Below are 27,798 nucleotides of genomic sequence, written 5' to 3'. Positions count from 1 at the left end.
TCTGCTGTGTTGCAGGATCCCTTGCCTTGAAGTTTTTTTTTTTTTTTCGGTACGTGGGCCTCCCACTGTTGTGGCCTCTCTGTTGCAGAGCACAGGCTCCAGACACGCAGGCTCAGCGGCCATGGCTCACGGGCCCAGCCGCTCCGCGACATGTGGGATCCTCCCGGACCGGGGCACGAACCTGTGTCCCCTGCATGGGCAGGCGGACTCTCAACCACTGTGCCAGCAGGGAAGCCCTGCCTTGAAGATTTTATACTCTGGAGAGCCTAGTACAAGATCCGGTGCAGAGCACGTGCTCAGTATGTGTAATTGTGGGTAAGGACTGCAAGTATTTCTGCAGTGCTTTGTGCTAAGAACAGTACTGGTCCCTGTGGACGTATTGTAGAAGTGAAAACTGCCTGCAGCAGATCTGAGCTTAGTCTGTCATTTTTTGTCTCTGAGTGTTTCTACATTTCTTCCCTTGGACACGAAGCCTCCTTTTCTGCCCAGCAACCGTGTATTCATCATCTGTTGTCAGTAGTGAAATTTCTACAGCAACTGTCACAAGTCTCTGAGAAGTCCTATGTTCCAGAGAAGGTCCCGCACCGAAGACCTGTGTAAAGTATCAAGATTTGACAGTTAGGGGCTTCCCTGGTGGCGCAGTGGTTGAGAGTCTGCCTGCCGATGCAGGGGACACGGGTTCGTGCCCCGGTCGGGGAAGACCCCACATGCCGCAGAGCGGCTAGGCCCGTGAGCCATGGCCGCTGAGCCTGCATGCCTGGAGCCTGTGCTCCGCAACGGGAGAGGCCACAACAGTGAGAGGCCTGCGTACCACAAAAAAAAAAAAAAAAAAAAAAAAAAAAAAAAAAAAAGATTTGACAGTCAGTGTACCGCAAAGCCAGTACCGTCCTCACCCGCAGCAGTCCCGTCGCCGTTCCCATGCGGGTCCCTGTGCTGCCGCACCATTCAGCCCTTGATGTCCACAGACGTTACCAGCCTTAGCCGATTCCCTCTCGCACGTGCCTCAGACAGCTACTCTGTCAAGTTCTGTTGTGTATGTACAGCTTATAATGATATGTCATTATTCATCCCCTGTCCGTATTTTTGTCATATTTTCCTTATAACATAGCAAAACATCCAAATAACGCACTCATTGTTTTTGCTCTGAGTCCCAGGACCCTTGGCAAAGACCAAATGTTGCCTCTTCTATAAAACCTTCTTTGGCGAAATTACATGTCCCATGTGCTTTTCTCCCATACTTTGATCCTGCCTCTGTAAAGTCACTGATAAGGAGTCATAATGTCCTCTTCTGACATTGTGTGCTCTTTCAACTTGGGACACCCCAAAAGTAGAGCCTGTCGTGCTTCTGTGTGCCTGGTGCTCAATGCTGTGGGCGCATAGTAGGTGTCTGATGAAAGCTGAGTGGATGAGGGCTTCAATGAGGAAAGTCAGGTAAGGTTAAACAAAGAGGAAGAAAAACAGTAACTTGATGAGTGAAGAAAAAGTGATACGAGTAGTCGTGAGTGGTGGAATGCATCCCATGATTATTTCAGCTGCTTGTTGAAGTAGAAAATACCTGGAGAAGAATCACCTTGTGGGGGCCACGGTCCTTAGTATCGACACGTAGCACCCAGAGCTCCTTTGTGGTTCCCACCGCAGTAAGGTGCACAAAGAAAAGGTGAGGAGGTGGTCAGCCTGCACAGCCTGGCTTCTGTTGGTGAATCAGTGGCTGTTTCTCTGCACTGTGTGGACAGAGCATCTGTGTTCATTTTATTATTTTATTTTACTCTTGCCCACAGATTGATTCTGTCCTACCTCTTTGGATAAATGAGGCCAGCCAACGAGCACATAGCTCTTGAACACCTTTTGTCATCTAAATACTCTTGACAAATTAGGGGAAAACCAAAAAAGGTGACAAGATGCTCTCCCTTTAAGGAACTTGTAGTGCAATGACCTTGATTTTTAGCTGTCAGAACTTAAACAAAATTTAAAGAAAAAAATCACAGTCTCACCACTTAAGAAATTTGGTAAGTGGACCTGTGTTTTGTCAAGACCTAGAGAGACAAGGAGAATCTGGTGGCGTTAGAGTACCCAGCCTCCAGATTCCGATCTCTAAACACTGAAAGGATCCTGCACTCCTTGGAAAATGGATTCTAGGCCTGAGGCTGGAAATGAGCCAGAAAAATAGCAAGCTGTTGACAATCTTGGGTCTTCTCTAAAGACATAGGAACCAACCTGCAAGGGCTCCCACTGGCCGAAGATGGGACAGTTTGAACATCAAAAAAGAATGTGATGGAAGCCAACTGAAATACCAAATATATAAATATCCACCAGTGCATAGTGATACTGAGTCATATACGACTTACTGGTCATCATTGGAGGTGGTAGGGACACCAGTTCTCTCTCCAATAAATGAAGGGAAAGACTCATTTGTCAGCCCTCCCTTCTGTGTCGTCTGTTTCAGGATCACCAAACGGTTGATGAGGGAAAACCCTTTTTAATTAGAGAATTAAAAAATGACCACTTTGTAATCCTTGATAAAAATAGATCTGGGCAACAACGTACAGCAGGTGCTCAAATCCGTCAGGAGAAAGGTTGATGAGAACTTTCTAACGGATGGACCACACTGACAATTGAACATAAGCATTTAACCCTGGAAACCCCACTAAAGTGACAGTGAAGTTGTCAGATAGTGGGAAAGCAGGGAAGAGGCCCCAGAAGGCAGCGGTGCTCTGGGGGTGATGTGATGAGGGCCATGATGGTGGGAGAATTAGCTGTAAAGCAGCTCATGAGTGATTGTATCCCCACATCTCCTTCTCTGCTACGGAAGCAGGTAGCTGTCCCTCTGCCGTCTCCGCAGAAGATTAGTATTTCGCCTGATGGAGTAAAAAGAAAGCATATGTGCTGGAGTCAGGCACAGCTGGAGAGCAGGGCCCTGTTGAAACCGAGGGGAATAAATGCATATGGGGCGTTGACCGCTTCACCTGGCTTTCACAGCCAGTCTTATACGCCACATGGGAAAGTCTTCCAGGGAACAGTGCCCAAAAGAAGAGGCTAAAGCACAGACACGGGAGATTCCCAGAAGATCCTGCAGTGAGGCCCATGGCTGTCTGCGTCCCCGCGTGTCCGTCCTGTTCTCTGCAGCCAGCTGAGCAGGACTCCCTGGGTACTGTTCCTTCTTGGGTAACTTTGCAGGTGGCATCGGGCATCATTAATAGGTTCATTGCTTTCTTCATTTCAGCAGGGTTTACTGGGAGAGCGTAATTCAGCTTTATGATAAGGTACCTAAACCACGAGCGCTCTACCCAACAGTAGGCAAATTAGGTCACTTATATGTTATCAGCGGGAGCCCCTTGGGAGATTTGTCACCTGTACATTGAAGATGATTTGATTATTTAAAGAATTTTGTTCACGCTGCAACTTAACATTACTGTGTTCATATCCAGATTAATTCCGGTTGCTCTTCTGCCCTCCTGCTCTCTAAGGAATGATGCTTAGACACAGAAAAGCCCTGTGGCACAGTTAACCCGTTAACGTATGTGCCTGAGATCTAGGCATTCTCTGCCTGGATCTTGTTTTGTATGGTCACCGGTCACTGGAGCCTGCAGCCTCACCGAGCAGTCCTGTAACACTCTCTGTGACATCCTCGCATTCCCTGCTGGCACCAGTATGTCGGTGGTGACAGTGTCATCGTTCCTCTGAGCTCAGTCTCGTGTCCACCAGCCACTGTTTTTAATTGACCCTTAGAAATTCTTTAGGTGGGAGGTTAAGGTTGCCCCTCAGGTGGTCACACCACAGATGGGGAAGGACCACGCCATGCACTGGGACCTGGTCTAACTTCACGGCCTGAAGTCCCGCCCGTATGGCTGCGCCGTTCTGTCCCTCTTCTCTCCAGGTCCTCCAGCCTCCCTGCCAGCAGTGACAGGAAACAGGCCAGGAGCAAACCCCCGATTCCTGACTCCTTAATTCTTCCAAACAGTGTGGGGGTGTGGAGATCACAGGCTGAGGGCCAAACACGGGATTTTTGACACGACCTTTAACTTCAGTTGGGCTCGGTTTTCTCGTTTACAAAATGGGCACAGTGATGCCTGCCTTCCCGAGTTACTTCGAGTTTTCCAGCAGGAAGCGCCCTTGAGCTCCGGAGTGTTACAGAGCCCGTGAGCACACGTCTAGGGTGCGTCGTGGGTGATAAGCAAACATTATTCACTATTACCTGCATCCTCTTCTCCTCCCTCCTAGTGAAGGGGACAGGGATGGGGTGGAGAAAACCAGCCTTATCTCACAAAGCTCTACTTTTACATAAAATTACTGGTTTGTAATTATTTGCTTAAATATCTGTTATACAGATGGACTGTACACTCCTTGGGGACAGGGCCTGGCATTTTGCTTGGTACCTACTAATTGCTGGAAAAATATTTATTAAGTAATAAAATATTCTCCAGCCCTGCCTGCCCATTGACCTTCTTGGAATTTGATAAGGATTTATTATCTTGGAAAATGAAATCTCCTAGAAGATGGTAACTTAATTTCCTTTTTATCCACAGGCCCTTAAATGGAGCAGCTGCTAGTGATTATTTAACTAAATTGAATGAAGCTGCTATTTTCTTTTTGTCTCTTTTGGTCACTGCCCTTTTATTTCTCTCAGAAGACTGGACTCACTGGACTGTTAAGGACTTGGGTTAAGAATTTTTTTTTTGCTCAAAAAAGTAAAATAGAGCAAAACAACCCCCCACCCCCCCACCCCTTTTCTTTGGGTTAATTAACCTTTATTTTGTTTTTATTTTCTCATCAGAAAAAAAGGACGTGACGCAAAGCCTGGAGAACTATACCTCCAAGTGTCCCGGAACCATGGAGCTCATCACCCTCCCCGATGGCCTCACACTGCCCCCGGTGCCCTTCACCAAACTTCCCATCGTCAGGTAGGACAGGCTGGCTGGGGTGCGGAAGGTGAGCTTTGCTCCCAGCGTCTGTCTTTGGTCTGATCAGGGATGCAGATCTTTAGAAGAGTTCCTGGTTTGGGTTGGCTGTGTATCTGGCCCGTCATCTCGTTAAGTCACAGCCATTGCCTGTGAAGTGTGTTTTATAGACCAGAGAATCAGGCCAGGGCCATCGGAGAACTGCCATGGTCACGTGCTTGTCTGCCGGCAGAGCCCTGCAAACCCGTGTCTGCCCGGTTCCACGGCCGAGACGTGGCCCTCTGTGCAGTGGAGACCAACCAGGCCTTGTGACGCTCACACTTACCCGCATCCGGTAGGGCCCACTTTCCTAGACTGTTCACCCCTGCGCACAGGCCCGGGGGAGCGCCTCCACCTCACTTGCTTTGTGTGGCTTACAAGACCATCTGTGGCCTTCTCTGTCTCCAGACTGACTGTGAGCCCCTTCCTTATTACCCTGGACCCCCAGCCCTGCCCACCCTTCTGGAATCACTGAGTAGGCAGAATGTGCGGCGGGTTTCATTCCTCTGCTCAGGCTCCACTTTCTGCTTGCAGTGCCTTTCCCTCCCTTGCTCTGCCTGGTGACATTCAGGCGTCTTTCAAGATTTAGTTCAAGGACTATCTCCTCCATAAAGCCTTTTTCTAGAGCCACCCAGATAGAAATAATTACACCTTCTGTATAAATTACCAATTATTTCAGTGCAAAGAGTAGAGAGCCTAGCAGTGGATCACAAATAAGAGGTGATTTTTCTTATTTATTAAGAACTTGGAAACAGGTGGCCTCTCTGCAACTCTGTCTTTACCTCCTGATGACCAAATGGCTGCTGCAGCTCCAGATAACACATCTACATCCCAGACAGGATGAAGGAAGAAGGGGCAGGGCCAGGGAGCCTATCTTTTGTTTACTAGGAAAGCAAAAATGACCTGGACGGATTCATAGTAGGCTTCTGCCCGTCTCCTCGACCAGGAGTGCATCTCGTGGCCACCGCTAGTTGTAAGAGAGGCTGAGGAAATACCTGTTTAGCTCTCCCAGTCTCTGTACTGCAGGTGGGATAGGGAGAAGGGGGTCAGAAATGGTGCTGGGTTAGCCAGCCAGCAGTATCTCTTCTGTCTTTCTTCTGTTTCATTTACAGAACTTGATTATACGATACATCTTTGTTCTTTTTGACTGAGGGCTACCTGAAGAGGGCTTTGTCTTTGTAGCCCTTGGGTGCTCATGTGTGTTGAGTGAATGAACAGGTCTACCCATCAGAATTCTTTGCACAGCAGTTGGCAGAATACCTGACCCAGACTATCTTAGGCAAAAGGGAATTTATGGCACATACACACCTACAAAGTCCAGGAGAGGGATTCAGGCAGGGCTGGAGCCAGGCTTCAGGCCACCTCATCAGAACCTATCTTCTCTCCTCTCTCAGCTGTGCCCTCTGCAGTGAGGCTTTAGTCTCAGGCCCCGGGTGGCATCAGGGGGGCAGCAACAGCTCCTCATCCTGCAGTGTCCGGGAGAAGAGAGAGGCACCACCTGTGGGAGAAGGACGAAGCTTCTTTCTTTCAGGAGCCTCCACAGGTGCCCTTTGCTCTCCACTGCCTCTGCTGGGATTATGGACTCAGATCTGAGTCCCTGCTCCCAGCCCTGCGTTAGCCATTTCTTCCAAGAGCCCTGGTTCTTTCAATGGAGGATGGAATTTAAGTTAAGATCTGGGTGCTGTGTGTGCTCCTCACTATTGGGGTGTTGCTGCTTGCAGTGGATAGAACTAGGCAATCTCTATGTATATACATACGTTACTCACTGCATGTTCATGTCCATGGTTATTTCTACATCTGTTTCTGTGTATTGGAAACTGTGAGTTCATACTGATACCTCCAGTTCCACCCAACATCTTAGGGGGTCCTTCTAGTTTTCTTCTATCTGTAACTCCCTTCTCAGACTGGGGGAAACCTGTCTCCCATTAGCCTCAGTGTGGTTACTCATTTGGTCAGTTCCCCTGCTGGTTACCAGTGGTTATTAGGTTGACCTCCCTCCCCATGGGGAGCTCTGATGGCCACGCTGTGCTGCTGCTCCAGCCCCCCAGACCCCTCTTGCCCCACTCCGGCCAGCGTGCCCTCTGCCCTGTTGCCTGCTCAGACGCGTACCTGGCTCTGCCCTCCGTAGTGGACTCAGGGGTGAATTGCGGGGGCGGGAGGGAAAGGGGAAGGAAGCTTCTTTCCCATCTATTCTCATCAACACATAAGCCTGCCCTTCAGATCTTAGTCCAGCATGAACTGGGCTCACCCCAGAATGGTTTTCAAGTAATTGTGATGCAGGTACACGTTTTGCCGTGTTTTCATAAAACATTTGAGGCAGCTCATAGAAATGTTATGTTAAAAATAAAGTCACCAGAGTAAAAGGTAAGGGTCCTACATAATGGCTGGAGATGGGGAAAAGCATGATTCTATTAATCATATGTCAATAATTAACTAACAATGGGTATAGGAGGAAATGTGATTGGTTAGAAGACTCTCTGTCTCATAAGCAGGCACAAACCAGTCACACTGCAGAAATACACCTCTTCACAGTAAGGAGGCTTGTGGAAACCCCTCTTGTGGGTTCTCTTAAAGGAACATATTGATTAATGTCCTCAAAAATATCCCTACAAAAATCTGAAGCAGGTTCTCATGGTTGTTTTGTTCATGGCATTCCTCAGTGCAAACTACAGGCTTAATGCCAGAGGGGGTTGGGTACACCCAGCTCTCCCAGAGGACAGAGCAGTGTGGTCCAAACATGCAGCTCTGCTGTGGACTGTGTATGTGTCCCCCCAAAATTCATCTGCCAATGACCTAACCCCAGTGGGATGATATTTGGAGGTGAGGGCTTTGGGGGCTGATTAGGTTTAGATGGGGTCATGAGGATGGGGTCCCCATGATGGGATTAGTGCCCTTATAAGGAGATGAAGGGACCATAGCTCTTTCTCTTCTCCACATGAGGATACAGTGACCATGTCTGTGAGCCAGGGAGAGGGCCCTCAGCAGAACCCAATCATGCCGGCCCACTGATCTCAGACTTCAGCCTCCAGACTGTGAGAAATGAGTATTGTTGTTTAAGATGCCCAGACTATGGTATTCCGTTAGAGCAGCCTGAGCTAAGATGAGCACTCTAATACAGCAGTCTGGACTGTCCCAGCCATACGTAGCATAATGGACGGACTGTTTATACATCAAGCACTCCTTCAGGAAGGTGATTTCTCGTAAGTCAGCTTTTGGCAAGAGCCAGGCAGCAGAGAATTCAAAGTTATATTCTCAGGAGAAAAAAAAAGGGCGATGGTAGGTGCTCTGTGATGCTGACTGAGGGTGGCAGACCCATATTACTGGTGTTCAGTCAGGACCTGGAGCAGGGTAGGTGTGGTGTCACTTTGTGTGGAGTGGTTGTGTTCACACTGCATGTGGGATTGTTGCTCTCTCGCACAATCAGTGTTCCTCATCTCTCTCTGGAGAGGGCTGACACAGTACCCATGGACCTGGCCAGTGTTTTTTCTTAGAAAACTAGTCTGGGACTATTTTAATGTTCTAACCAAATGTTTCAAGGACCTGTGCCTGGAAAACATGGACTTAATGTTTAAGTCAGTTTAATTCAAAAAAAAAATTCAAGTCAGGCATTGCAAGACACCCCCTTGTAGCTATAAGAAGGGCTTTGAAGACCGAAGCTCCTGAAAAATGTCCACATTCATGAGTAAATGATCAGACTTGCTGAATAGACTTGTTAGACATGAGCTAATTTAATGTTAGTGGTGCCTCATATTTATACTTCTGGTTTTGGAAGAGATGAGTGGAGCCTTTTTTTCTGGTGAAGTCTTTCCTTGTTTTTGACAATAAAGGCATTTCATCAATTTATAGGAAAATATTTACTTGTTCTGTGTAGCATGGGAGCATGAACTGGGTTCACCCAAAAATTGTGTCAAGTAATCCCTATGCAATTTAATTTAAAAAAGGGCCAATATAGATCCCTGTTTTAATTCTGTTCTAAAATTCAATTAATCAGATATTTATAGAGTGCCTAAGATGTGCTTGGCTCAGTGCTAAGGGCCAGGGACTCAGTGATGGTCAACATGCCAAGATCCCGTGTGCCAGGAGGCTGCCAAACCCATGTCCATTACTACTGTCCAGAGTTAAAGCAGAGGGAAGTTCATGTTACTCCTTACAGAATTCACAAAAACAGTAATGTACACAAAAGCCACTAATAATCATGTAGATTGTTCACACACTACAAGTTGTAAATTATTAAAGAAGAAATTGGGGTAGAGTTTAGATGTCATTTACAGGAAACCAGTGAGTCTTTAATTTGGGGTGAGATGGGGGTGGGGTGGGGATGAACTGATTGTTTCTTTGCTGAACTGACCTTGAGCTTCAGCCTGGCAGAGAGCCAGGGTGGATGAGGCTGCTTTAATTGATAAGGATCGAAACCCTCCAGTCTGGATGAGCTTGGAGTCGTTTTGAGTGGCCTCGGTACTTTTGAAACTTTAGCTTTTAAGTTAATTGTATTTGAGGAAGGATTTCAGGTGTTTATTCAAAAAGGGGCTCAGAGGCCACGCTATCAGGGCAGTTTTTCTTGGTTTGTGAAGCAGGGCAAGGCCAGCCTCCTGGATGCCGATCAGGATGCGGCTCCGTGATCTCACCAGGTTCACAGCCACGTCCTGAATCTTCTGTCACACTTGGTGTAATCGCCAGGCCCACAACCTCCTTACGAATTTCTCAAACCTGAGCTTCTCGAAGAAAATGAGAAATGTGTGGTGTCGTTGGGGAGTCCGAGCGGGAAGCCTTGCACTACTGCCCTGGCTGGCGTGGTGGGTCCTCTCCAGCTGTCTCCGTCATGCCCGGACTTGGGACGGTGGGTGACCTTCACGTTGTTCCAAATGTGGAAGGTGTGGCCAGCTTTGGCCATTGCCCATCTGTGCAGAGATATCCAGGAGGTTCTTCTTTTTTTTAAAAAATAAATTTATTTATTTTATTTTATTTTATTTATTTTTGGCTGCATTGGGTCTTCGTTGCTGCACGTGGGCTTTCTTTAGTTGCGGTGAGTGGGAGCTACTCTTCGTTGCGGTGCGCGGGCTTCTCATTGCGGTGGCTTCTCTTTTTGCAGAGCACGGGCTCTAGGCGCACGAGCTTCAGTAGTTGTGGCACGTGGGCTCAGTAGTTGTGGCTCGCGGGCTCTAGAGCACAGGCTCAGTAGTTGTGGCGCACGGGCTTAGTTGCTCCGTGGCATGTGGGATCTTCCTGGACCAGGACTCGAACCCGTGTCCCCTGCGTTGGCAGGTGGATTCTTAACCACTGCGCCACCAGGGAAGCCCCGGGAGGTTCTTAGATATGCCTCCCCTGTGAATAAGGTTGAGGAATTAAAAACCAAGAGAGAAAAAGTGGAGCTGTTTTTTCCTGTCTCGTTCTTCCCACCAGTGTGTTTTATGTCACTTTCCTAATCAGTGTTCCACCACTGCTTTGCATGGTCCTAATTAGCCACGGTATACTGAGAAGTCAGATTTTAAAATGTCAACTGTTTCCAAGTGGAATCCCTAAAAATAATCCTCGGTTTGGACACTTCATCCCTGGAATTCTTCTTTATTGTTGGCAGCTTCATAAACCAAATATAATATTATTAGTTCCACAGAACTTTATGCTAAATGAATTATATTTCCTTTAGGTCAGGTGTCTTGAATGATTGTTTTTCTGGGTACATTTTATAAACAGACATTTGATGCTAGATTTTGAGTTATAAATGAATGCCATGACTGCTTGTCGGGTTACTTTTCTGGCTGACCACGGCCTCAGAATTCCTCTGCATATTTTAATAACCTTTTATGTGATCTGGAATTTCTGTGCTTGTTGGAATTTCTGTGCTTGTGTACATGATTCCTAGAATCACAGATGACATCTCATTTTTAGGTGGCGATGGTGGCACAGAGTAGAATGCTATTTGTGTTGCAAGAAAATGGTATTTTACAGATGAGCAAACTTAAAGGCTCGAGTGGACGGTGCTGGTCTAAGGTTCCCAGGCTGCTCTCAGCATCACTGGGACCAACGCTTTGCTCCTTTGTCCCCGTGTGGTGTTGTGATCTTAGCACAGGGACGTGGCTCTCTGTGCCTGTAAACGAGTGTTGTTTTAGGGAGGAAAGAGAAAGGCTTTTGTGCACCTGATAGGTGACAGGCACTATTACAGGTGCTTGACACATATTAACTCAGTCCTCAAAGTACCCTGCGAAGGTACGAAGGTCTCTGCTTCAGACCACTCCCCTTCTCTGCCTGAGTTTGGAATCAGCAGAAAGAAACGTCTGTCTCGGGTGGATGGCGGTGGCTCAGGGCTGTCCACCTGTGCCCCAGCCTCTGGCAGAGCCGGGTGACAGTATGCTTTTTCGTGGGACAGGCCCTGTTCCATCCGTGCAGAGAGCAGGACTGAATACGTGCTCTGGGCAGGGCCTGAGTGGTGCGCGCGCTGGTTCTCTTTCCGACTTTACCACCTCCCTTGGGAGGAGTGAGGGTGGGCAAGAGCGAGGTTAGGACCACCACCCTAAGGGTGTCCCTCCTCATGGGAACATGGAACCGGGGAAAGGAGGCGTCCTCCTTCTGTAGAGCATTATCAGGTGCCGATTATTTTTCCTATTTCGTAAGTGAGAGGGTTGAGGTCCAGGGAGATGAAGCCATCTGTGCCCGTTGCCCAGCTGGTAGGTCCTTCAGACTGCAGTCAGGTCTGTGTCTGTTGAAGCTGCTTCTCAGGAGCAGGCGAATCCCCCTGGGTTGGATGTGATGGGTGTTGGATGCACATCAGACGTGGCATCTCGGCCAGTGTGAGGGTTTGCCCACCCTTGTCCCGGTGCAGCGCAGCTGGTATTTTTTGAATGTGCACAAAGGGCTGGGACTTGTGACTGTTACGGCTAAACTGCTTAGCCTTAAATATACAGTTTTGGAAGATTTGGAAGCTAAGGTTGAAATCCAGCTTTTGGGAGTTTATTCATGCCACATTTATCGAGAGCTCTGCATTGAAGTATTGCACCAGTACTGGATTGGCACATGAGGCCCTGGGTACCCCTGTCCTCGGAAAGCCCACAACTGAACTGCAACAAATAGAAAACAAAGTGATTATGATCCCGTGCGAGAAAAGCATGCCAGAGGGGTTTGCGAGGACAAGTAAGAGTCAGAGAAAGTGTGCAACATACAACCCTTGGTTTGAAGGGCTTTGGTGTGCAAGCACCGTCTGCTTCCTTGGATCGTTGTGGGAATAGGTGGGAGTCACGCGCGTGATCCTCACTCTCCCGGGGCCGGGCTCGGGGAGCTGTCAGTGACGGTTGAGTGTGGTGGGGTTGCCTTTGTGCTGGGCAGGGTTGCCCTAGATGGCTGAGAGTCCTTCAGCTGAGAAAGGCGTGATTTTGTGGATTCTGTGAGGGGTCTCTATAGGGTATATATATATATATATATATATAGTCAGTATAGGTTAGCCTGTGCTGTGGCAGAGAAATTATCCCTAAAATCTCAGAAAAATTAGCCCTCACTACAACTCAGATTTAGGTCCCATTCACACGGAGTCTGATACCATTTGGGCAGTGAGTTCTCCAGGGTGGCTGACCTCCCTGAGGTTACTCAGTGACCCAGGCCGCGTCCACCTGCGGCCTTACAGAGGAAGGGAGAGAGCTGGAGGCCGGCGCACCGCTTCAAGTGGTTTGTCTTCCTCGAGGGACATGCGCTGCTTCTCCTCGCCACCCTCCGGCCTTACCTCCTGCAAAGGGGCTGCGGATGGGGAGGGAGGAGCAGAAAGGGTCCCGCCCACCTTCCAGCCCTTCCCCCACCCCGTCCCTTCAGCCTCAGGCCTCGGGGCTTTCCAGACCCGGACCCCTGTCTTGCCCAGCTGCTCCCAAGGGAGGTCACAGGTGCTGGGGTTGAAGGGTGTACTGTCTCCTGCTGTCACCACTTTCCAGCGGCCCCTCTGGCCCCAGCGCAGTGGCCCAGGGGCGTGTCTGCTACCCGGCGCGTGGACGTCTTCTCTCCCTGGGATGGTCTGGAGGGGTCGTGTGCAGCCTTCTTCTGCTTTGTCCTGCGAAATTGAGTACTTTTCCTCCCCTCAGTTTACCTGCTGCTTGATTTACTGTCGTTCTAACATCTGATATCTGGTCGTATTTACGCTGAACCCAAGTGAACAGGCAGCTGACGTATTTTTGTTCCCTTTGGAACCACAGGCGTGTGAAACTGTTGAACCTTCCTGCCAGCCTCAGGCCACAGAAGATGAAAAGCTTGCTGGGCCAGAGCATGTCGACCAAGAGCCCCTTCATCTACTCACCGATCATCGCACACAACCGTGGGGAAGAGCGGAGCAGGAAAATAGGTAGACCGCCCATCCTGGCTTTCTGGCTGTGCTCTGCTGCCCAGCTCCTGGTGGCTCTTCTAGATTTTAAAGCATGAGACTTGATTGCAGTTCATTTGTGCATGTGTGTATATACCCTCATACAGGTCTATTCAGTTTGCTACCTTAGCCAGGCCATTGCCTATAGACCTGACTTTTTGATATCTATTTCGTAAAAGGCAGTTTTTGTGGAAGTTCTAGAAACCAGAAGACCTCTGTTATCTGAGACTTATGTAAACGACAGAAGAGAGGTACTAGGAGATTAGGGTGATTTCCCAAGGCCTGGAGTAACTTCTGAATCATCAAAGGAGATTAAAGGTGACTTATGTTCAGGACTGACCGGGGCATAAGGACATCATAGCATTTTCCCTTTTGAACAAGCGCTGGCAGCGCTTGTTTTGTAGTGCACTAACGATCACCACTTCCGAGATGCCTGGTGACTCAGCAGGGAGAGATGAGATGGTCTCGGGGTGGACCGGGAGCGGAACACGCATTCCTGAGAATCTCCAGTGTGCTCGGCTCCCCGGCCACGTCCCAGCCCACGGCCACTCCTTTCCTTCCTTACCGCAGACCCCAGGGCTCCCTCCGTGTCCTTCCCAAAGCCTGGCCGTGCTGCAGGCCTCATTCGTGGCCAGCTTTCCCCTCCTCGGGCCCCTCGCATTTTGAGATCGTGGTGCCTGCAAGTCGCAGTGACAGAGCTAAAGGACTGAGAGGCCCGTCACTGGTTGGAGTTTCAGTAGAAGTCATGCGAAGCTTTTGCAAGTCAGTGCTCGCTTCTCCTCTGTCTTCTTTTTTCCTCCTTTGACTTCTTCCCCCTGATGTAGGCGAAGGCGTCCTGACTTCATGAGGCCCTTCTTCCCGGGATGCACGTGTCCTGTCACACCCCATACGTAGCTGGGCGGCGGGCTCTCCCGACAGCGCCAGCCACGCTCTTTCCGCCTTCCCCGCTCACCTCCCACCTTTCCACTCGTGCCCCTCGGCTCCAGCCACACGGCCGCTTTCTGTTCTTTGGACGTGCTGTCTTGTTCCAGTCTCAGGGCTCTGCTCGCTGCGCCTCTGCCTAGAGCTCACCCCCTGCCCACCTCGCTCACTCTGCGGGCCCCGCTCAGAGGGACCGCCTCTGACCCGCACCTCACGGCCGCTTCTCCCCACTCTCCCGTCACTGCCGGTTGCCCTTCACAGCACCTAGATGCGTCCCTCTGTTTATGTTCCCGTCCTCCCCATCTCCCCCCTGCTAGAACAGTGTGGAGTGAATGAAGGAGTGGGGTGGATGGTGTGACCCCATTTTACAGACAAGGAAGCTGAGATTCAGGATGGGTAACTGACTCCACGGCAGAGCCTTTGCCCCGTACCGTGGAGCTCAAGGCCAAGCACGACGCACATCCCATAACCTTGGTGGAGATTCATTACATTCACACCAGCAGGAGAGTTTCTTGGAGTCTATAAAGATCTCATAAAAAACCTCATTCACAAGTATTAAACCACCTGCACACCTTGAAAAATGAGTGTTTCTAAGCTGTTCCCTAAGACAGAGGGCATAGTGAGGGTAGGAGTGCTAAAACGACCCTGTGCTTTCTGGTGATGCGCACCATTTCTTTGATTCAAGTTGTGCTTTGTAAAATGCTGTCACATTTTAACTCAGTTAGTTTTGCTAGTATTTTTGGAGGAAGTAATTTTGACCTCCCTTTTCCAGATGAAGAAACAAACTCAGAGAAATGAGAAACTCCCCGTTTTTCAGATCGAGTGTGCTGTTCCAACCAGGGCCCTCCAGCTTTCCCTCACGTGTGCAGCACGCCTGGCATGGGCCTAAGTCAATGATAACACACAGCTGCCCACCTCCCCCATCTTCCAGGTCAGCTTCGACAGCAAGGCAGTAATACCCGGGAAGTTGAATATCCTAGCGCTCTGAAACTAGGTCTGCCGGCAGCAGCACCTGGGACTCACCTGTTGAGTTTGGGGAGATCATAGGCATGGGACGAGCTGAGACTTCGGAAGGCCTCCCGGAGGCTCAGGAAGCAGAGCTGGCTCTGAGGAGCAGGCAGGCTTCTAAGGTGTGGCTCGGAGGGCTCTAGTTAAAACAGGAAAATAAAGGAGGAAATGTGGGTGATGCCTTTAAAAAACAGCAACTGATTGTAAATTCTGGTACGTTTCTGAAAGCAGGAGCCCTAAGTATATAGCATGCTACAGCCTCGATGTGCGTGCATGCGCGCGTGCATGTATGCGTGCGTGTGCACGTGCGTGTCTCTTGGTTCAGTCCTTCATTGGTTCCTTCTTTCATCCATCAGTAAACTCCCCCTGAGTTTCCCTGTGTGTCAGGCATGTGGCAGCCCAGCCCTGTGGGTTCTAAGCAGGCGTGGTCCCTGCTGTCGTGAGGTGTACGTAGACGTTAGAGGGAAGTGACAGGTAGTAACTAAATATATTTAAAACGACAGGACTTTGAACTTTCTCTGATAGTGTTTGAACGTCTTCCATTTGCGTCCTGGGAAGTGATTTTGCTCTATTGTTCTCGCATCCGCCACGTGGGCGTGGCTGCCCCTATCACTTGTCAGGCGTTGTAAGGGGTGAAAAACGTCAGTGTGCACAGGTGCATATCAGAGGTCAGGTACTGCCTCTCAGTCCCCTGACCCCTACCCGCCATTCCCCCTGTGCTGCTTGGGCCGAACATTTCCCTGACTTCCCTGCCAGCCGGCTGCCATTCGGGTCTCCCCGGTGGGGGTGAAGGTGCAGGAGGGCAGGGGCCATTCCGCTCCTGGGGGTCCCCTGGGTGGTGGCGGCGGCGGTGGTGCAGGGTGACCACAGCTGTGGCAGCCTGGGCTGCGGTGGTGGCAGCGGCAGGGGCTGCGGCTCCCTCTCCATGGTCCAGCAAAGGACGAGCAGTAAGTGTCCGTGAAAACGAACGAGTGGGCTTCCCTGGTGGCGCAGTGGTTGAGAGTCCGCCTGCCGATGCAGGGGACACGGGTTCGTGCCCCGGTCTGGGAGGATCCCACATGCCGCGGAGCGGCTTGGCCCATGAGCCATGGCCATTGAGCCTGCGTGTCCGGAGCCTGTGCTCCGCAACGGGAGAGGCCACAACAGTGAGAGGCCCACATACCGCAAAAAAAAAAAACAAAAACGAACGAGTGACCAGCTGCAACTGTTTCCTGGTTGTCAGGGGGGCAGGCCCGCCCCCCGCAAGCACTCTGGTGTGAAGGCAAGTCTTTTTTTTACATCTTTATTGGAGTCTAATTGCTTTACAATGGTGTGTTCGTTTCTGCTGTATAGCAAAGTGACTCCGTTATACATATACATATGTTCCCATATCTCTTCCCTCTTGCGTCTCCCTCCCTCCCACCCTCCCTGTCCCACCCCTCTAGGTGGTCACAAAGCACTGAGCTGCTTTGACATTCTCATTTCAGTCTGTCGATTTTGAAAGACAGCCCCAGCCTCCCTACTGCGTCTCTGCTCTGGAGAGCGTGCGGGGAGTCTGGGAGCAGGGGACCCGGGGGGACGTCGTGGTTGAGCAGGGAGGCCGGGTGAGCCGTGCGCGTCTGCCAGCGCGGGTGCCTCCTTTGATCTCTTTGGAGGTGGTGGTGGGGGCTTGTTCCAGTCCGAGTCTCACTGTTTCTAGATGGTGAGCAGGTCACTTCCTGGGCCTCTTTTCCCCGGGGTGGACCTGGACCTGTCATTACAGAGTTAATGAGGCTCGTCTCTTGGACCTTCTAGGAGTCTCTGGCTGGTCTTTTTGGGTCTCGTTAGGGTTGATGATAAGCTTTCTCCCCGAGAGGACATTTTAGGAAACTTTCACCCATTTTGTTTAGAGAAACTTCCAGAGACGATTTGGGGGACTGGAAGAGTGAGACTCCTTCTCAGGACCAGCTGCATGATTTGTGGGGCCCCCTTGTTCAAAAATTATGAGGAAATTGGAGACAGATACAACGTTAAGCAGAATGCGGCCCCCGAGCCTGGCACAGTGTGACTGCAGGGTCACTGCCCATGGAGCTGGCCTTCCCTCTTGATTTTCTTCCTTTCTGATTTTTAGAAACTGCTGAGGCTTCCTTTTGTGAAAAGAATACCCTGCATTTGCTGCAGAGGACTTCCACCTTATCCAGTGATTCTCCTGACCGTGTGATGCTGCAAATGTTGTTTTCCCAACTTATAGATGAGAAAATTAAGACTGAGTGATTATAAATTCCTGCCCTAGGTCAGGTAGCCAGTAAGGACAGAGCTCAGGCTATGTCCATGGTTTGTGACTTAAAGCCCAGAGACCTTTTCCTTTAAATATGGCTCCTCATAACAGTGAGAAAGAAGCACCTGTTCATCTGGGCTGAGGATAAATCCAGTGGATGATGCAAGATTTGGGGGATATAACAGAAATTTCAGCCAAAATACATGTTATTTGTTGAAGACCCATGGGTACGAACATGTAATTTATATTCTGTGGCTTCTAATATCTTTTTAGCAACAGACTCATCAGCGAGGACCTGCCTGGAGGTTTGAAGAATCGCATGTCTTTAACCTAGAATCCCAGTCTCTATAAATGAATCTTATAATTGGGGGAGTTATCACAGCAAGGGGCACAGAATATTAGAGAAGAAGAAACCCTTGAGGGCAGTTCCTGAGACCATTTTCCATGCTAACTTGGAATAATTTACCAGTCTTTCCATCTGTGTGTTGCTAGCATCTCTGTCGTCCGAGTTAAACTCCATGCCGAGGTGATGGCTGTACACGTCCTGAGCATAATTTGTGCTAGGACTTGGTGGTGGAGCCGGGCTTCTTGCCTGGGTTGACAGCTGCCCTGGAGGAGGCTTGGTGGCCTGGCCAGGCTGGAGCTGTCAGATGGCCTTGGGCTGCCGCTGGGCCTCCCTAGACTGCAGTTGTGCCATCTACAGAGACCAGGCACCAGAAGCTCACTAGGAGGATTCTTCTGAGGGTCAAGTGAGATAGTGTTCCTAAAGTATCCAGCAGCCTTTCTCATAAGGCTCTGAGCAGTGCTGTGTGCACTGTCCAAGGTGCTAGGGATGCAGTGAGAAATCAGGAGTGTCACTTGCCCAATGGGTCCAGCCAGTGTGGTGGAAAGAGATGAGCTTGTCAGCAAAAGCCACCGAAAGATGCTGTTTGTCCACGGCTAAGAACACACATGGGGGCCGTGCAATACAGTGTGGGGAGGGCCTGATACAGAAGGGTTTTTAATAGCCTTTAACACTGTTCCTTCCTGTGGCTTCTGGGACAAAATATCAAGGAAGGGGCCCCACTGTGTGCTTTGACACACTAAGGCTTAGGAAGGAGATGATCTCCTCTCAGACATAAATAACTATTCCTGTAATCAGGGATTTATCTTAGGTTTACCTTTAGTGACTAGGACTGTGCAAGTATAAACGATTCCTTTCAGAACCCCAGGAAAATGAATTTTGAAATGATGGTTATTTGACTGTGGTAGAGAGGACAAACAGTTCCTTCGTTATCAGGCATAGCAAGTTGTTAAAACAAATGACATTTTCATCGGCAGTGAGGAAGGCCTGGGGTGCTGGCCGCTGAGGCAGTGATGGGCTCAGTGATGCTGCTGAAGGTGGGGGTGGGAGCACCGTGTCTCTGCAGAAGGACTTCTGGGACCCCTCCCTCCCGCAGAGGTTCTCAGCCTGAGGCTGGGTGAAGAGAGGTGGGTTTCTGCAGCCAACGGGGGGAGAGCAACAGCCTGGGAGCAGCAGAGGCTTTGGGGCCAGGCACACGGGAGTTGGACTCGGCTGCCTCATTCATTAGGGCCATCGATGGTGGACGGTTCAGTGTTCCTTGTTGGTGAATGAGGGTGATATGTGCTCTGCTGACTGCTTCACTGTATTGTCAAGAGGCTCAAATGGGTACCTGCTTGTGCAAGCATTTTGAAAACTAACTCACCTGGTGGGCTCCTTCTTCATTGCATGCAATTTCAGGAAGCCATAGGTTTGGTGCAACCTGTCTTAGTCTCTGTGCAGGGGACCTGGTGTGAAGTGTTTGGGAAAAATGGTGTCTTTATGAAAGCCTGTGAAAGCTGAAGAACTCTAATCAGTAAATCTTAGTATCTACTATAGAAAAAACCCTTTAACCACCACTGTCCAGTCTAGATACTTCTCTGAGTTCAAAGACCTGGGCTTGAATCCCTGCTGCCCCACTTACTGGCTGTCTGATTCCCAGCACATTTATTAACCTCTTTGGACCTTGAGTACCTGCCTTGTAACAGTGGGATTGTAATATCTACCTCACCAGGTCATTATGAAGAGTAAGAGACAGCCTTCCAAGGGCTGGACAGTACCTCCTGCCCAACACGTGTTACTTGAAGCCCCTTCCAGTTTGCCTAATGGAGACTCTTAAGGGGAGGAGAGGGCAGTGAAGTGGGGATGGGGACCGTATTACTTTTCTTTTGTGTGTAACAGATGACCACCAATTTAGTGGCTTAAAGAACACAAGTTTATTTTCTCACTGTTACTGTCATGAGTCCAGCATGTGTTAGCTGGGTCCTCTGCTCAGAGTCTTGCAGGCTGAAATCCAGGTGTCAGGTGGGGCTGTGTTCTCATCTGGAGGCTCGACTGGGAAGGATCTGTTTCCAGGCTCCCTCAGGTTCTTCATCCATTCCTTGTGGTTGTAGGACTGCCGTCTCTGTTCTCTTGCTGGCTGTCAGATGGACCACTTTCAGCTTATAGCAGCTGTTCTTGGGTCCTGGCCACATGGCCTCCTCCGTACATCCTCTCATGCTTTGAATCTTTTCACTCAGGATGGGTATGTTCCCTTCCAAGGGCTCACCTGAGTAGGCCAGGCTCTCCTAGGATAATCTCCCATTGATTAAGTTAAAGCCTACTGCTTGGGGGCCTTCATCATATATGGAAGCCCCCTTCCCCTTTGTTATATAACATAGCCTATCGTCATCTCCACACTCGGGGGGAGAGGATGACACAGCATGTACACCAGGGGCTGGGAGTCTTGGGGGTCATCTCAGAATTCTGCCTCCTGTAGGTGTTGGACTGCAGCTGACCTGGGAGTGGACAGGGAGGAGAAGCCACCTTCTTCTCTCACAAGCTTAGGGAGGGGAAGGAGAAACCATGCCATGTGCCCCTTAAAATGGACCACAGTGCCACCTTCCTAAGTACCAGCCTCTGGGCCCGCAAAGGTCTGTGTGACGTATGGCCCTACACCAAGAATAGTGCTGTCTGGATTGATTCCAGTTTCCTGCAGCTACGTTTGGCACTGAGGGAGGGAAGCATCAGTCACAGGGCATCCAAGTGGCAGGGATGATGTGCTTTGCATTGGAGAAAGGTAGCAGTAAAATAGCTTTAAACTGTGTATCTCAAGATGACCACAATGCCCACTGCTTCACTGGAAAAATAAATTGCCAGAGGAGTAATCTGAAACCATGTGAAACGTGCAAAAACACCAGCTAAAACGTGGATTCTTTTGTGTGTATGTATTTCTAGATTTCCAGTGGGTTCAAGGAGATGTGTGTGAAGTTCAGCTGATGGTATATAACCCAATGCCATTTGAACTCCGAGTTGAAAACATGGTATGTATCATGAATCATTTGACCCTTTTGGGCTAAACATCAACTTACCATTAAAATAAGTTTTTTCCTTAATATTTCAGGCATACTGCCTACAATCTATGTCTGTTTTTAATATTTGTTTTGCCAAAGATTATAATCTTTTTGTGAGTGAAGACTACATCTTGACATTCCCGTGTCTTTAGTGCTTGGTACTCAGTGAGATGTGTGAGTCAATGAACAAAGACATCTGGGATTTGAACACACACGGAGCTTAGTTGATTGCATATAAGATTTGAAATAATTATATTGAAATTTACATGAGATTAGCAAGGTTACAAACCCTGTATTGTGCCCACCACTCAATAGCACTGTTACTGCACTGCTACAAGATGATAAGATGATCAAGGCCTAAGGGAAGAGCGAGCTCTTTATTCGTAAGAGAATAAACGGCTACACTGCTAACACGAAGTTTCCCTCGGGTGTGAAATCTGATGTTCTGTTTCTGTGTTTGTGTACGGCGTTAGAGGCTCACTGTTTGCAGTGCTGTCCATTGGAACTGCTCCCCTAATTCTGCAGTGAGCCGGAAGGAGATGCATATGGCTCTCCAAGCTAGACCTAGTGTTTCCAGAGCGGAGCCCTCTGCCATCGGGTGGATTCCAGTCCTCAAGTCTTCTCTATGCTTATTATTGTATAGAACCGCTTTGTAAATTTTTGGCATTGTGTGAAGGATGGTGCTGAGCCGGGCGATGCCTTCCTTTGGGGTTTTATGACTCGTGTTCAGGGTAGGAGGCGGGCTGTCCGTACAGGTGTCCTGCTGAGGGCCCACGCCACGCGTCAGGCCTGGCCCCTGCCGTGACCTTGGTCAGAGCCGTGGAGGGGTGCACGAGGGGCTGCAGGAGCCGCGTGGAGAGTTAGGGGAGGCCCCATTGAGGACACAGGGTGAGTGGGAGCTCAGAGGCAGACTGGGAGTTATCGAAGATGATGTTTAGGCCTCCGGCGTGAGACGTGGTTTTCCCAAATCTGTTGGAGCTCTTAGAAATTCAGCTGAATATTAAGCTTACCACCCTGAGGTCACTCCAAGGATGACCTGTAAGGATGAGTGTTCCCTCCTTCTCCTGTTGCACAAGAATGTGCCAGCCTTAGGGTTTAGCTCTTGGTCAGGCCCTTTAGTGACTTTCTGTCTCTTGGCCTAAACCAGGAATGATAGTTGTTTAGAGAATTTCCCCCAAAGTGGTTAAAGTATCATATGCCTGCTGTTCTTTCATAGACATATTTTTAGTCTTAAAAAGAAGCTTTCATTTATATCTGGTTGAAAAGTAATATGTGCTTTTTGTAAAAAATGAGGAAGAACAAAGTATAAAATAAGTTACCACTAGGAGATAGCCCACAAATCATCTTCAGAATTTAAAAATTAAATTATGGAATATTTTAAGCATATGCAATGTTACAGGGAATAATAAGCCCTTGTATATCCACCATTCACATTTAGCAAATGCTCACAGTTGGCCGTATTTGCTTTAGCTATTTTAAAAAGAAATCAAATGCCAATATATTTTGCCTGGAGACAATAGCCATCTAATTGGTTTCTCTGCTTCCATTCTTGGCCACTACATCTGTTTCACACATGGTTAGATCATTTCATGCTTTTGCTCAGACTCTGGGTGCAGGTGTGCTCATTGTTCTTGGAGAGACTTCGCTTCTGGGTACTTCTGTAGACAGAGTTAGGAAAGGTCTGCATGCATGCACACACAGACACGTGCTTACACACGTACCTACATGCATACATCTGCAAGTGTGTGTACATACATATACATGTGCCCTTAGACATGCATATACGCAATACAAATACAGACTTCATACGTTCTGACTTCACAGCCATCCCTGCAATTCTAGTCTGTCTCCGTAGGGTTCTTCTCACTTTCCTCCATTCCGCATCAGCGTCCTTCCCTCCAGTGTGAGAACCCGGGCTCACAGCAACATTAGCACACTTCTCATCTGCTTGCTCCTGGGATAGACCTAAAATAGTTTCAGGATTGCTTTGACCATAGCACTGCAGAAAACAACCCCCCTGGGAAGAATCCAGGATCCCTCCTACATTTAGGTCTTCTTTAATGTATCTCAGTCATCTTCTGTAGATTTCAGTGCGGGAATCTCACAGACCACTCATTAGACTTATTCCATGATAGGGGGTGTTTTTGGTCTCTTGTTAATGGTATTTGTAATATTTTATTTTCTAATATGTTTTATTTATTGCTAGATTATAGAAATACTTTTTTTTTTTTTTTTGCGGTACGCGGGCCTCTCACTGTTGTGGCCTCTCCCGTTGCAGAGCACAGGCTCTGGACGCACAAGCTCAGCGGACATGGCTCACAGGCCCAGCCGCTCCGAGGCATGTGGGATCTTACTGAACCGGGGCACAAACCCGTATCGCCTGCATTGGCAGGCGGACTCTCAACCACTGCGCCACCAGGGAAGCCCTATAGAAATACTTTTGCTTTTTTAATACTGACTTTGTTACTCGGCTAAGTGCTCTTGTTAGTTCAGTTTTCCTCGTAGGTTCCACAGGGTTTTCCACAGTTTTTTTGTGTGTGAATAATTGTTTTCATGCCGTTTCTTTCTTCTCTTGGCTGTTGTGCTGGATGGGGCCTCTGTTACAGTGTTGAGGAGAAGGTCCTGAGTGCGGAGAGGTCCTTCAATCATGGGGCAGCTCCTGGAGGCCAGGGAGCCTGTCTCGTTCGCTGTCAAGCATAGGGCCTTGTGCTTAGTGAAATGAACTGATAATTCACAGATGTACTGGTGGAAGGATATTAACTGATGATCTGTTTCCACACTTCACGCTTTTCATTTTGTTTGTAAATAAAATATTTTACTTTTTCTTTTTATTTACATTCCAACTTGGTAAAACAAAAAAGCAGAGCAAATATTAAAAATACATCAAGCGGGGCTAATATTAAAGATGGAATTGTTGTTCAAGCACCCACAGTGCTGTCCACTTCGAGATTGTTTTGTGTTCGTTGCACTTTGAGGACATCTCTACAATTCCCCATGGACTTTTATAAGAGCCGCTAATGAGCCTTTTCCTTCTTAGAGTCCTGGGGCTCTCCTGTGGACGAGGCACGATGCTTGGGGGCCGATCGGGGACTGACCACGAGCGGCGGCTTTGGGATTGGCTTAGGGCAGTACTCATTGCCGTCCTCTGTCACCTTCTCCAGGGGCTGCTCACGAGTGGAGTGGAGTTTGAATCTCTCCCTGCGGCGCTCTCCCTCCCGGCTGAGTCTGGTCTTTACCCAGTGACACTTGTTGGGGTCCCGCAGATGACGGGGACGATTGCTGTGAATGGTAAGCAGGTTCGGGGGCTGCTGGCTCCTGTGCCGCCCGGCATTCCGGTCTTCGCCCGTTAACAGATAACGGATGGATGGTGGTGCTTTGGGACATGCCACGAACCATGTAGAGCGTGCGGGATGTGGGGGCACCCCCCGCACTCCTGTCTGTCTTCCCCGGAGCCTGCAAACACGCTCCACGGTTCTCCCACTGCGGTTAAAACCCCCTGCGCCTCCGCACCCTGAGCCCACGATTTCCTCTCGCTGGGGCCTATCTGCTGTCTCTCCTTCCGAGCAGACCTTTTCAGAGTGCTGTCTGGACACGCTGAGTCCACTGTCCCACCTCTGTGCTGGTCCTCTAACCCACCGCATCCTGCGCATCCAGCTGTCACCTCACCAAAACTGCTGTCACTGAGGCCACTGGCAGTATTTTTCCGGCTAAATCCAGTGCCTACATTTCAGATTTTGTCCAACTCCACTGCTCAGCAGCCTTTGGCACCGCTGCCCGCCTCCTTCCTGGGTGCGCTCGCCCGGTCACCGTCGCGTCTCTGCCGCCTCTCCTGCCTGCCATTCTGGGGCAGTGTCTCCTGCAGGCACTTCTTCTTCAGCCCGACCCTTCAATCCACGCGCAACTCTGCCCCTCCCTCCCTCCCTCCCTCCTGCTTCCCCTGGCCTCTCCTCCCTCCCCCACCCCCTCTCCTCCCCACCTTTCTCCACCTGCTCTCTCTCGGCAGTCCCATCAGAGCCATCTGCTTTCGTGGCTTCAGGTCCCATCTCCATGCTGCTGATTCCCAGGGCCACGTCTCCTGTCCAGACCCCTTTCCTGGACCTGCACATACAGCCGCTTCCCACCCATCTTCTTGGCTGTCTCGTGGGCACGTCACATACAGCATGTCCAGACCGGAGCCCATCACCTCATCCCCCAAGCTCCCCGTCCCGCTTTGGTCCCGTCCCGGTGAGGGCATTGCCGTCTGGCCAGTTGTCCTGCCTGGGCACTGGGAGTCATCCTTCCCTGCTCCTGTCTCCTCCTCACTACCCCCTACAGCACTGACCATGTCATCCGCACCCTCTCCACCTCCACAGCCGTTCTGGTCTGGCAGAACAGAACCCTCTTCTAGAGTTTGTCACAGAAGCACCAGGACTGGTATGTCTGCCCTCACTCTCTCCATATTGCAGCCACGTGACCTTTCCACAGGGCAAGTCTGGTCACGTCATCTCTGGACTGGAAGTCTTAGCGCCTTCACCGTGCACTTTCCATCAGGGCTCCACACCTCACCAGGGCTGTGGAGCCCCGTGTGATCGGGCCCTGCTCACCTCTGCCGGCTTGTACGGCTCCTGGCTTGGAAACACGCCATGCTTTCCTTCTGTTGGCGTGCCTCCAGACTTGGTGGCCCTGGTGCTTCTCCAGTGCCTAGCCCAGTCTTCCTTTCCCCCTGGAGATCGTCCTCAGCTTCCCTCTGCTGGATCGGGCCCCTCCTTCACGTCACTGATAGCGGTGGCTTATGGGCCTTTTCCTTGCCAGCCTCGTCTGTCTTGCCCGGCTGGATCCTCACACCTGGCACGTAGTAGCTCTTAGCTATTTGGTGGCTGAAAGAACAAGCATTCACTGGGAAAGGTGCTCTCTCTCGAGCATCCTAGGTGAGGGTGTGTTGCAGGCAGTGCTGAGCTGGGCTGAGCCCTGGCTTGTGGGCAGTGGGGGAGGGGTGACCCAGAATGGGAGGTGGGCGGAGAAGGACTTCTCCTGACAAGTGACCCTGAGGTTTGAAGGCGAACTAGGGGTTGTCCAAATGAGTGGGATGGGGAGTAAGAGGGATGCAGGCAGGAAGAACCTCTGGTCCAGGCTCTTACCTACCTGGTGGTAAGAGAGAACAGGGTGCAGAGGGAGCTGGAGGGGGGCTCAGAATTAACTGGTCTAAGGCAGGGGGGTGGAGTGATGAGGCTGGGAAGGCAGACAGAGGGCCCACCCGGAGGGCCTCGTAAGTCTTGCTGAGGGCAGTGTGGGCTGCTGCGTTGTTTGAAGAGAGGAGAGATATGGTCTGATGGGCGGTTCAGAGCTGCTCCAGGCTGCTGTGTTGGAGAACGGGCTGCAGGCGGGCAGGACTGGAGAAAGGAGACCAACTAGGAAGCTCCATCCGTAGCCCAGGGAGAAGATGTCAGACATTGGACCCCAGCTGCGGCTGGGAACAGAACAGAGGAGACAGATGAGAGAGGAAGTAGCCAGGACCGAAAGGCTTGATTCAGAGTGACACACGGCCGAGGACCAATACGTCCACGGATGAGCAGTGAAGCCTCGGTGACAAGAGGTCGCTGGGACAGACTGGTTGGTGTCCATTGTTTGGGGAGCCTTATGTGTGAAGTATCACTGGACATAACACACAGAATTGTCATCAGATTTTCAGCTTATTTGCAGTCACCTTCAGCAATGGGCGAGAAAAGGAAAATGATTGATTTTAATTAAGAAACTGCAAACAAAGGTTGCTTCGTAGACAAAGCCACATCCTATCAGGTTTCATAGAAAGAACAGTATGACAGGGCATTGTGCCAGCTGTGGGTTTCTGGGGAGGAAAATTGTTCGCAAGTTAATTTAAAGGAGTCTTAGAAAGAACATACTTTTAAAAAAAGGAAATGTGGGTGCCATGAATTGGAGTTATTTTAAGTTGAGCGGCCAGTTGGAACTGGCGGAAGGTAAAGGGAAGCATTGATGAGGCTGTATCAGGGCCCCTGGCTGTATCAGGTGCCAGCTTGCTTCTTGTTGAGTATGTAGCCACTTAATATGAATGCAGAAAAATTGTCACCCTAGGCATTTAGCCATCGAGTATTATTTGATTTTGTTACACAGTGAATGTTGTTTATAATAATTATCTCAAAATTTCAAAAGCCATTTTAAAGCTTTGCTTAAACAATTTCAAGTGCTTATCTAACCCATGGAGGGTTTTTTTTTTATGGCAATTTTGCTAATCTTATATTATAGTACTTGTACACATTGAGCAGATTTGCCATATCACATAACAGCTGTAAAACCAATAATTGACTCTTGAACTTTCATCTCTCAACAGAAGATTTTGAATCATTTTTTTCAAATACTTATTAAGTTACATTATGTCCTGGAAAGGAATACAAACTATCATTTTCATTTTAGAGATGGATAAATTTGAAAAGCAAATTGGTAAAGGGATGAGACACTAATTATTAAGTTCTGTGAGATTTATAGTTTATACACCGTCGCTTGGACGCAGCCAGCCTTGTGAAGTGGGCACGCAGGTGCTGCTCGCACCTCTGCTCAAGGAAACTGAGGGTCTTGGGGTTGAGTGTGGGAGCTGTGGGCGAGCCTGGCAGGCGACGGGGCCTAAATCTCAACTCAGGTTGGAAAGGGACCCTGCATTCCTGTCACCCTGGGGCTGCCTTGAGGTGTGGGTGTCTCATGAAGCCTTTTCAGGTGGTGAAGCTTTGCGTTTTTTCCCCAGGTTACCACACCACGGTCTTTGGTGTCTTTAGCGACTGTTTGCTGGACAATCTCCCGGGAATAAAGACCAGCGGCTCCACGGTGGAAGTCATCCCTGCTCTGCCCAGACTGCAGATCAGCACGTCTCTGCCCAGGTAGAGCACACGCAGCACTGGGTCTGCTTGCTGACAAGAGGGGCACCTAGGAGTGCTGTTCAGTACACCTTCTCCAGTGGCCTCAAGAGTCTGAGTTAACCTGTGATCGTTATGACCAGAATAGAGGCG

General features: G+C 49.6%; 1 protein-coding gene across 7 annotated transcripts in view; it reads left to right on the top strand.

Annotated features, from left to right (window-relative positions):
• Window positions 1–27,798, top strand: part of TRAPPC9 (trafficking protein particle complex subunit 9) — a gene marked incomplete at its 5' end in the record, with an annotated part of 502,410 nt that overhangs the window by 100,305 nt on the left and 374,307 nt on the right. For all 7 annotated transcript variants that reach the window (XM_079722453.1, XM_079722455.1, XM_079722457.1 and 4 more), the window contains 5 exons: window positions 4,772–4,898; window positions 13,103–13,248; window positions 20,688–20,773; window positions 23,965–24,091; window positions 27,537–27,669. In XM_079722453.1, coding sequence (XP_079578579.1) covers window positions 4,772–4,898; window positions 13,103–13,248; window positions 20,688–20,773; window positions 23,965–24,091; window positions 27,537–27,669 — 619 coding nt within the window. The remainder of the gene's footprint in view (window positions 1–4,771; window positions 4,899–13,102; window positions 13,249–20,687; window positions 20,774–23,964; window positions 24,092–27,536; window positions 27,670–27,798) is intronic.

Source organism: Hyperoodon ampullatus (assembly GCF_949752795.1).
Source record: "Hyperoodon ampullatus genome assembly, chromosome: 17".
NCBI classification, from domain to species: Eukaryota; Metazoa; Chordata; class Mammalia; order Artiodactyla; family Ziphiidae; genus Hyperoodon; species Hyperoodon ampullatus.
The sequence above is the reverse complement of the archived record's forward strand: the minus strand, read 5'-3'. Positions and strand labels throughout refer to the sequence as shown.